Raw genomic sequence first — 11489 nt, forward strand, 5'->3', positions numbered from 1 at the left:
GTGAGGAGGTCTTTGAAGTACTATGCACACCGGCTCACAACACCCCGAGTAGAGGTCAGCAGCACTCCATCACCACTGTGCACAGTGTTAGTGGTATACTGCTCCCCCCCTCTCCTGAGGGTTCGGATGGTGGACCAGAATTTCCTCAAAGCCATCCGTAAGCTTCCATTGGCTCACCGAACTCCTATGCCGAAGTTTTTGCATCAGCGACCACAGAAGCTGCATTCTGGTTGGCCAGTCAATAACCGTCAGCTGTCTCTGGAGTCCCAGTGGCCATAAAGGTCTGATAGGACTCCTTCACTGCAAAAGAAGTGACATTCTAAGTCCCTGCGCTATCTTCTTTAGCAGAGGATCGTACCGCCCAGCTCACGCTGAACCCGACCCCTTTGGCAGAGTATGACCACCACAATTGGTGAGTTGAGAATTATGCATGTATACAGGGCTACAGGATCGATGAAAAGGTTTCTTCAGCCGTCATCTGTACTTCTTTGAAGGTGTCGGACGTTTCGCTTCTTATCCAAGAAACTTTATCAGCAAACTAAAGTCTTACTGGTAGTTTAGGCCCTATATATATATATATATATATCCCTACTGTCCAGACATGGCGGTGGCGGTGCTATGATAGGTCCCTGCTCTCAGGTTGGGGGGAGCAGAGGATTACTCCCTGCCACTCCACTGATTGTTCCTATTGTTCTAACGACTGGCCTGAATGCCCCACTTCCACCGGTATCACCTCATCAGTATTCCTAATCCTATTTTGCCTAAGTAGGCTGTTGTACGAACGATCCAAATTGAACCTCACCCCACCAAACCGGTTTAATGAAGGATTTAGTTGTTTTATGAAAATTTGGTACAAAAAACAAAAGTTGGTACACAACTGCGGTGGCGCAGTTAGTTGAAGCTGCATACTGCAGAGCACAGGGAGGGGAGAAGAAGAGAGAGGGAGAGAGATCAAGGAAGGAAACTTTATCTTCCATGGACCTTCTGTCAAACATGAAATTTCGAACATGGTAAAAACTAAAAGTTATCTTTTCCAAGATGGCGGCGCGTGCACACGCAGCGGCTCCTCTCTCTCCCGGCAAATTGTTTTTTTTGTGTTTATTGTGTTTGTCTTACTCGTGCAAATGTCCGTCTCCGTTGGCCTCGCTACACCCGAGGCGTACCTACTCCCGTGAGGTTCTGCTCGACATCGGCAGTTCATTTTTAAAACCTAAACCAGCTGAAGCAGAAGTGCTACGCAAGCATGGATTGCTCAGGGAGTCGGCTCATCCATTGAGCCCCACTCTTCCACCGACCCCCACTCCTGCACCCAACCCAGAGTGGAGGCGCCACAAGCGCTGTATGAGGAAACAAAAGAGGGGAAAGCGTGGAGGTATTCGCATTAGGCTCGCGGCTAGCCGCCACCGGCCTTGCATTCCTACCATCACGCTGGCTAACGTGCGCTCGCTGGACAATAAAATGGACTACATCAGACTTCTCCGCTCAACTTCCAAGACCGTGGGTGAGTGTTGTGTCTTTGTGTTTGTGGAAACATGGCTGACCGACAGCATACCGGACAGTGCCATCCAGCTAGCCCAGCTAACTAGCTTCCGGGCAGACACAGCGCTCGTCGAGGGGGGGAAGACTCGCGGCGGGGGACTATGTGTTTACATCAGTGATGCCTGGTGCCGCAACGCTGTTGTGGTATGCAAACACTGTTCGCCACTGATGGAACTTATGGTCATAAAATGTCGGCCATTCTACCTGCCGAGGGAATTTGGTGCCATACTGCTGGTAGCAGTTTACATCCCCCCGAGCTCAATTAACAACAGGAGCGCGGCATTGAATGAACTCAACCAGCACATCAGCGAGCAACAGACAGCCCACCCAGATGCTTTCCTTATCCTGGCTGGCGATTTCAACCACGCCAACCCGAAAAGTGTTTTTCCACATCTCCATGGACACATTAACTTTCCGACGAGAGGTAGCAACATTCTGGACAATGTTTTCACCACACACAAAGGAGCCTACAAAGCCTACCCCCTCCCCCACCTAGGAGCTTCGGACCACTCCACTATCATGTTAATGCCCGCATATAGGCCACTTGTCAAAGTCGTCAAACCAGTGAAGAAGCAGATAAGGGTGTGGCCTGATGGGTCGTCAGAGGCACTCAAAGACTGCTTCTCCAACACGGACTGGAACATGTTCAGACAAGCGGCCACCTACAACAACAACACCGACCTCCAAGAGTACACAGACTCTGTTACCTCCTACATGAGGAAGTGCATGGATGACGTGACTGTCACCAGATCTGTCACCATCATGGCTAACCAGAAGCCATGGCTGACGGGTGAAGTCCACAGGCTCCTCAGGGCTCGGAACGCTGCCTACAAAGCTGACAATGAGCTGGGCCTGAGGACAGCCAGGGCCAACCTGTCACGTGGCATCAGGATGGCCAAGAGACAGCACTCCAGGAGGATCGCCAACCACTTCAAAGACAGCAGTGACACCAGGAACCTGTGGCGTGGGATACAGACCATCACAGACTACAAGCCCACTCCACAGACCTGCGAGAACTCCACCACTCTGCTGAACCAGCTGAACGACTTCTTCGCCCGCTTCGAGGCAGACAACAGCACTCCAGCACAGAAGACCCCACCACCTCCCGGCGAACAGGTGCTGACACTGTCCCAGGACAGCGTGAGGCGATCCCGCAGAGGGACCAACGCACGAAAAGCCCCGGGTCCCGACGGCATTCCTGGCCGTGTTCTGAGAGACTGCGCTGTGGAGCTCACAGATGTCTTCACGGACATCTTCAACACCTGTCTGAGCCAGGCTGTTGTGCCCACGTGCCTCAAAGCCACCACCATTATCCCGGTCCCGAAGAAGTCGTCCCCCACCTGCTACAATGACTACCGCCCGGTCGCACTCACTCCCATCCTCATGAAGTGCTTCGAGCGGCTAGTTATGAACCACATCAAGGCTTCCCTCCCCCCCACCCATGACCCCTTCCAATTTGCATATCGGCCCAACCGCTCGACCGATGATGCCATCTCCACTGCTCTCCACACAGCGCTCACCCACCTGGAGACCAGAGACTCCTACGTCAGAATGCTGTTCATCGACTTCAGCTCAGCATTCAACACAATCATCCCCCAACAGCTCACCAATAAACTGAGCAAACTGGGGATCAGCACCTCCCTGTGCAACTGGCTGCTGGACTTCCTGACGGGGAGACCACAGGCAGTCAGAGTTGGCGACAACACTTCCAGCACCATCACGCTGAACACAGGGGCCCCCCAGGGGTGTGTGCTGAGCCCCCTCCTCTTCACTCTGCTCACGCACGACTGCTCACCATCATCACCCAGCTCCAACCTCTTCATAAAGTTTGCGGATGACACGACTGTGGTGGGCCTCATCAACAACGATGAGGAGACAGCCTACAGGGACGAGGTCAGCCGCCTGGCCACGTGGTGCAAGGACAACAATCTCCGTCTGAATGTGGAGAAGACGAAGGAGATTGTTGTGGACTTCAGGAGAGTGCGCCCCCAGCATGCTCCACTAACCATCGACGGCGCTGCAGTGGAGAGAGTGAGCAGCACCAAGTTCCTGGGAGTGCACATATCCGAAGACCTGTCCTGGAGCCACAACACGGCATCAATGGCCAAGAGATCCCACCAGCGCCTGTACTTCCTCCGCAAGCTCAAAAGAGTTGGAGCCCCGACCCCCATCACGACCTCCTTCTACCGCGGTACCATAGAGAGCATCCTGACCAGCTGTATCACCGTGTGGTACGGCGCCTGCACCGTGTCCTGCCGTAAGACTCTGCAGCGCATCGTGAGGACAGCTGAGAAGATTATCGGTGTCTCTCTCCCCCCCCTTCAGAACATCTACAACACCCGCCTCACCCGCAGAGCCATCCGGATCGCTGGCGATCCCACCCACCCCTCCCACAGCCTCTTCAGCCTGCTGCCATCGGGTCGGAGACTGCGGAGTCTCCGAGCCAAGACCAGCAGGCTCAAGGACAGTTTCTGCCACCAGGCAGTCCGGAGACTCAACTCCCTCCCAGCCCTGCCCAGCCTGCCCCTTCCCACTGCCACACTCACCGAACTCTGAGTACACGCTACATGCTGTACGATCATCCTGAACTCTATTTTTTGTTATTTCTCATTAGACAAGACCTCACTTCAACCCTTTCTAGTTGTTTGTTTTTGCAATTACGACATTACGTCACTTTATGTACGTCACTTCCTCACTTTACATATGTCACTACCTCACTTTACATACGTCACTACCTCACTTTCCATACGACACTACCTCACTTTACATACAGAAATTACATGTATTGTCTGTTGTCTATTGTATGTCTTTTTTAGCCACGTTACAAGTGCCTTGCATGTCTTGCACGCTGGGTCCGAGAGGACATTAATTTCATCTGTGCTGTATGTCATGCATATTAGCATATTTGACAATAAAGCTGACTTTGACTTTGACTTTGACTTGACTTAAACATTCTACTGCTATATTACATTATCGATTCAAAACAACGGAAATTCTGGAAGCCGTACGGAAGCCCGCATGAGCACCAACCCAAGAAACTCCCTCTCGGCACGACGAAAAGTGGGTCGGAACCGCTATTTTATTTCATTGATCCAAAACGGTGACATTGCTTGTCTGTAACCACAAGGGGACATAAACCAGTGTCGTGTTGTGCCGGTCCCAAGCCCGGATAAATACAGTGGGTTGTTTTAGGAAGGCATCCGACGTTTAAGCATGGCTAAAACAAACATGCGAATCAACCTCTGAAGATGAAGGACACTGATTCGCTGTGGCGACCCCTTGAAGGTAAAAGCCGAAAGGAAAAAAAGATACAAAACGGTGACATGCAAGTGACAGTTGATTGAGTTTTACTCAAATTGCGAATGTTTTTACTGTAATTAATTTATATTTACACCATGTAGATCGTGGTATCCAGACGAAGAACCGTTATTACCACGGAAAAGAAAGTGAGATGTTGTAGCAGTTGAGGAAGAAGCACACACGACTGAATGTAGACATGTGTTTATTCCAACTGCTAACAAGTGGATCTCTTTCAAACAGAAAATGCAGTCAAACATCCTTAACTTATCCACGGCCCCTGCTGTGCAACTGCTGGGTGAGATGCATGGTCCTAGTGCCCGCCACAATGTATCTGATTAAACAAAGCGGGTTACGGAGTACGAAACATTCAGAAGACGCTTGGAATTGGAAACTCAAATATAGACTCTTTGGAAAAATTAGATCGCGATTCTTGCTCGCAATTTCCATGCGAAGACTGAATTGCTTGCGGCTCAATGATGATTCAAATAAATGCAGGTTTCCTGGAATTGTTTAACCGTGTTAAAAACGTTCCGCAAATTGTACCGATCATAAGAGCTGAGGCGAGCTCTATGGCGCTAACTCTAAGCATCGAAAACTTTGAACCCTGAATTGGTTGTCAGTCAATCGCAGGGCATACAGAGACAAACAACAATTCGCTCTCACATAGCGTAATCAGCCTGCCAGGCATGGTTTTGGAATGTGGGAGAAAACCACGCGGGCCCAGGGAGAAAATGTAAACTCCACACAGGGAGGCAGGAGCAGGATTTGAACTCAGCACCTCTCCACTGTGAAATTGGCGTGCTAACCACTCGACGACCGGGCTGTCCTATTGGGAATTAGTGGCAATTATTTTTTTTCACACAGGGCCAGGTATAGTTTGTAAATGTTTTTCTCCTTAAAAATGTACAGTATATTTCTTCTCAATGATGACATTTGGGCCACACACACACAACGGTGGCCAAGGTGGGCCCTATGTCCCTTCTGTCACTGTCTTTACTCAGGGATACCGTGTCAGCCATTCTTGGATTACATTGATCTGATTTACTCGCCCACCCAGTCACCAGACCTGATTGATATCAACTGTTAGTGCTGACTGATTCTAGGTTTATCACGTAATCACACCCTTCAGGGCCATCTATATTTCTCATCAGGAGCGTGTCCCTATGTTTTCGTAAAGGCATCTTCTTTTCCTTTCGGCTTTTCCCTTCAGGGGGCACCACAGCGAATCAGTGTCCTCCATGTAACCTGGTTTCGTGCATCCTCTTCTCTCACACCAGCAACATTCGTGTCCTCTGACAACATCCATAAACCTCTTTGCCTCCTTTTGCCGGAAAGGTATACAGGCATTTAAATACCCCCACACTGAGCAACACATCTGCTTTTATTTGGAATTAAAACGTATTCAATACAAAATCAATTTGAATATTTAATCCGCCTGGTAGTGTGCAATAACGGTCCCCTTTATTACTTTATGACTGATGGATTAAGGCCAAATGCTGCATTTATGCAGAATTGGAGGTCTGAAGATTTTCTGGATGTGTTTGCATTACATGTTTACAGATATGGCCTTAAGAACAAACTAATGAATAACATAGATAGCATACTTGTTGTCTTTAATATCACACTTATTTCTCATATATTTTACTTAAAAATAATCTACTTCCTTGGTCTGAAAGCATTCAACAAAGTTGCACTTCCTCTGTATTTTAAAATTACTATTTCCTATTTGTTTTATTTCTGAAATTGTTTTGATATAGCTTATTTACTCTTTATTGTGTGTGGCATTTTGCTCTCAAATTCGTGTTCAAAGACATGACCGAAAGTTTTATATGTATTTCCGACGAGCCTTGAAAGCACCATTTGGCCTAAACGCAATGCACTTCCTGAGAAGCTCAGTCAGCTGTCACAAACGGGGGCGAGAAGAGGCACTTTAGCTGAAAAGAAATACACGACGACAGTGAAAATGTCTAGCTTTTCCAACAAGTTCAGCGAATACACGTTGACGCAGCTCAATGAAATTCTCGAGGACGACGAAAAACTTACTAAAATGATTCAAGAGATGGACGAGGTATGTTGTTCTTGATAATGTAGTCAGTTGCTAGCTACTACTCAGGTCGAATACCGTTTCCTGAATCCTTTGTTTTGTTTTCCGACAAAACGACCCTAGACATTGCGCGAATGTTTGTTTTTGTAATGCAGAAACATTATTGTATTGAAATACGTTTTTTTAACATTGAATAACGAATACGTTGGGAACATTTTCAAGTAAACATTGGCAAGGATTCTTTAAAGTGTTATTATTAGTGTATTCAATTGACGACATCGCTCCAGGCGTTTTGTTTTCCTCGGTCGAATACAGACTTCACATATGTCAACGAATCTTTTGAAATATGAGCGAGACCCCTGTCAGAAGAAGCACCGTCATGGTGAGTCACGGGAAAACATGCACAAGAAGTTTCCTAGCGACGACACTTTCGGATATGTGTGGTCCTGCCAGACCGCACTGGGAAAACCTGCTAATTATTTGCTAACTTGTGAGTTGATTTAAACGGTTATCTAATGTAACAAGAATTAACCGGATTTTCATATTTTCAGAGAACAGCATTTCTAGTAAACCGTAGCGAGCGAAATGCTCTCTCAGTAACTATTTGAATTGAACTCGGGATTTTGTGTTACGGTGCTTGAATGATCTAAAATTGGCCCTTGGGTATCGTTTTACGATTCATTGTAATTTTATGCCTCAGTTTCTCAAGGTTATTTTCCTATCTTAATCATTTGACATTATGTCACGGTACCCATTCTGTGGCCAATCGAGGACACACCGCATTCATCCAGCGAGGAAAGTACAATACAGTGAGACCTCAATTTACGAATTTAATTGGTTCCCAGATAGAGTGTGTAAGGCGAAAAGTGTGTATCTAAAAAAAAATCCCATAGGAAACCATTCAAATGGGAATAATCCGTCCCCGGGTTTCCATAAAATATACTTTTCAACTAAATAAGCCTTAAAACACACAACATACCTTATTCTATGTATAATAAATGTGCTATTGTATTGTAATGAAAGAAATACACTGCATTGTATCATAAAGTCACTTTATTTACATTTGTGATGGTCATTGATGGCTTGATGGAATGGCGTTGGAGGTCGAAGGTCAAAGGGAATTGCTTTTTGGAAAGAGAGGCACGTTACATGAGGACTGTAATTAAAGAAATAAACTGTGCTGTAAAATAAAGTTTTATTTACCTTTTTGATGGTCGTTGATTGCTTATGGAAGGAGAGTCACCTTCCATAAGGACTGTTCGTAACTTAACCTCTGGTGTGGCTTCTCTTCTTTTTTTCTGTGGAGACTCCTCATCATTTTTGCTGATTTAAAAACCTCTTAATTGACACCTGTTGCTTTCTGACTTGTAAGGTCTTACGAAGCTGAGGCATCACATTATCGTTCATCATGTTGATGATTGTCATAGCCAGTCTTTTCTGGATGGAACTGTTCGGTAAAAGCCTGCACATCATTCCACTTTGCCTTTATGAGCTCACTTGATGCTGCAGCCATCTCCTACTCGTCGCCCTCAGATGTTCTCGAATCATCCGTTACTGGCTTTAAAATCCTCAATAAGCGCCGAACTTCCAGGTTGGCGCATGGCGATATCGGCGTGAATTAGCCGTGCTTTCTTGCAGAAAATAGCTTTACTCACGCTGTCGCCGGATAGCTGCTTTTCGTTAATCCAAATTAACAGAAGTTTTTCAACTTCTTTGATTGCCCGAGACCGTCGCTTTGAGAGCACGGAAACACCTTTTGCAACAGACGCACCTTTGATGGCTTTTCTGTCCCGGAGAATGGTAGCAATGGTTGACTTAGCATAGCTGTGCTCGGCCACTAAATCACACAAACGCACACCTCGTTCGTGTTTTTCAATTATCTCCTTGGGCTGAACACGAGCCTTTGGTGGGTTTTTTTCGGTCCCATCATAGAAAAATTATCAGCAAAAAGCTCCAAGTAGGCCATCGACGTGTGCATTCAATGAGAGGGGGTGTAGAAAGTAGCGCCGGCTGGAGCGCTGTTCGGTCATGTGCTACCGCCGAAAATCACTCCGCCAGATCCGAAGGTCGTGTGCTTTGGTGTTCTTCCGCCGAAGATTACTCCACCAGCCGTGGTGGGTGTGTATTATGAAAATAGTGCTTATTATAAGGTTTAATTTTCATAAATTTGACGTTCGTAAGACGAAAGGTTCGTAAGATAAGGTGTTCATAAGTTGAGGTCTCACTGTAACTGCAAACATTCACCGCGATGCCGAGACGAAAGTCATTTTACAGCTGCGTTTGCTTTCAAAATTTAGCTTGTAGTAGACATGCACATTCCACCATGACGTTCCTGATCCACTGGTGAAAAGGATACTTTGATCCTCTCCTCTTTCATCTAGAACTGCTTCATGTCACAAAGGGTACCGAAAGTGCCGAAGAATGAATGACTGTGTCTTTGTGTTGTCACATTATTTATTTCGTTTTTTTTATTTTTTTTACTTTGTTACTTCCGGGTTGAGTGAACGCTGGCGCGTGTGGCTGCCGCTGCTCACCCGCAGGAAAAATGTCCTCGAGAGTTTTGAAAGGCGCTTATAAATGAAATGTATTATAATTATTATTATTAAACATTAGACATTTTATTTAAACTAAGCAATTATATCTTAGGATGGTGTACACCATGTTGATTTAATATTATGTCAACAAATGGTGACTTCACCGTTTACCAAAGTCCCCCCCTCCTTTTCAAAGTGGGTTGCGAGTAAATGTTTCTGATTCTCACCCTGTCTGTTATTCTCCATGGTTTCATCTTCCCATAAGACACAGAGTGGGAGTGTCTTATTTCAACAATACAGTTGTTGACTTTAGTCCTGAGAAAATAATCACCCCAGCATAGGTTGTGTCAGAGTGGTTTTTCCCCCCTAAGACACTAAAGGGAAACAAAGAAAATGGTTGCCACAGGCTATTAACTGAAACTCAAGCATGACCAAAAGTGCTTTTTGAACACAATACTTTACCTGTGATCTCAATGCCTGCTGTGTCGTAACAACAACCTTGAAGGCATGCTGAAGTTTTTATGCGAAACTCAACATGTCAAGACACATGAGGAACACTTTGCGTGATGATAAAGGACTAGTCAAGTCATATGGATTTAGATAGCCCTTGATCACAAGTCGAAGTGCTTCACTGGCCCACATTTGACAAATATGCCTGATAATAATCCCCTGATCAACAACCCTCCAGGAGGTCAAGGAACCAAAACAAAAAAAAACATCCGGGTAAAAATGACAAACCTTAAAGAGGTGCCACAATGTGGGAATTAATCCCTCTGCCTGGGTGAGCAGGCTGCAATGGATGGGGAATGGGCAGCAGTTCACACAATGTGGTGTTCATTTCATTGGCATTCACATTGGCATTCGTCATATAATCTCACTCCCTCTTGCTGCACATTTTTATTTCAAGCCATTATATATGAAAGAGGACAGAGTTGAATGTCCTTTGAGAGGAGAGGTCACCAAGAATCATGAACAAGATAAATTCACCTTTATTAATTCCACAATGAAAAAATTCCCAATTGACGGCAGCGCAGTTAGAAGGATTTTGTGCAGAGTGCGTGCATGGTATTGGATTGGATTTTGGATTTGCCTTTATTAGTCTCACAGTGGAGAAATTTACATTACACAGCAGCAAAGTGATGAAAGGAATGAAAGTAGAAAAACAAAATACATGAGCTGCTGGAAAGGCAGCGACTCTCGCGGTGCCATCTTGAATTCAAAAGAAAAAACAAACTAAATAACAAATAATATGACAGCACAAAGACAATATGACAAAACAAAGACACAGAGAGTCATTCATTCTTCAGGACTTGCTATACCCTCTTTGTAATGACATGAAGCAGTTCTAGATGAAAGAGGAGAGGCTCAAAGCGCATGGCTCTGTACTGTGAGGTGGACGTGTGAAACAGTTGGTCGCCTTTACATCAATAAGAACACCATTTAATTATTCCTTGTATGTCTTATGTTCATTAACTTTTTGTTAACTGTTTTGTAAAGTGCTTTGTTACATCTGCAGCTGTTGTGACAGCACTATATAAATCTGAACGAATTGCATTGCATGGTTGGGATAATCTAAAATTAATTTAAAGCAGCCTAAATATCGCCCATTGGCGGGTAACACTCAATTCTCCAGTGCCATTTAATCATCTCTCACTTAGCTTTACTTCTAAACTCACCTCTTTCCTGTCCACATCTTTGATATTCCTTACATCTAAGCTACCCCATCTGTAGAGACACGCCAAATCGGACTCGAGCAAAAATGCTACCCATTAATACACAACACAATAACCGCCCCTGAGCCGTGCCCTCAAAGTGTCAACAGTCAAATAGGACAAACATGCTTTGCTATCAAAAACATCCTGGTAAATAATCAAATGAATTCGACTGTCCCAGAATTAATCTGTCACTATTTTATGAACTTTTGTTTATTGTGGAGGGAAATGTATTCACATTGTGAACTATCCTATAAGACACACATTCAATTATTTTAATATTATTATCCCATACTTGTTGTCTGCATATTGTATTGAGCACCCAGGACAGCGATATGTTTTCACTTTTTGTACTGCCAC

The 11489-nt window shown here is 45.4% G+C and overlaps 1 protein-coding gene across 1 annotated transcript in view; it reads left to right on the forward strand.

The window, feature by feature from the left end:
* The first annotated feature begins 6739 nt into the window (after positions 1 to 6739).
* vps37ba (VPS37B subunit of ESCRT-I a) overlaps positions 6740 to 11489 on the forward strand; it is a 32200-nt gene continuing 27450 nt past the window's right edge. Inside the window, exon 1 of the mRNA XM_088994948.1 lies at positions 6740 to 6907. Within this exon, the coding sequence (XP_088851074.1) occupies positions 6803 to 6907 (105 nt within the window). The 5' untranslated portion in view covers positions 6740 to 6802. The remainder of the gene's footprint in view (positions 6908 to 11489) is intronic.

The sequence above is a fragment of the Hippocampus bargibanti genome, linkage group LG04, assembly GCF_051943395.1.
Source record: "Hippocampus bargibanti isolate YZ-2025 linkage group LG04, ASM5194339v1, whole genome shotgun sequence".
Taxonomy (NCBI): Eukaryota; Metazoa; Chordata; class Actinopteri; order Syngnathiformes; family Syngnathidae; genus Hippocampus; species Hippocampus bargibanti.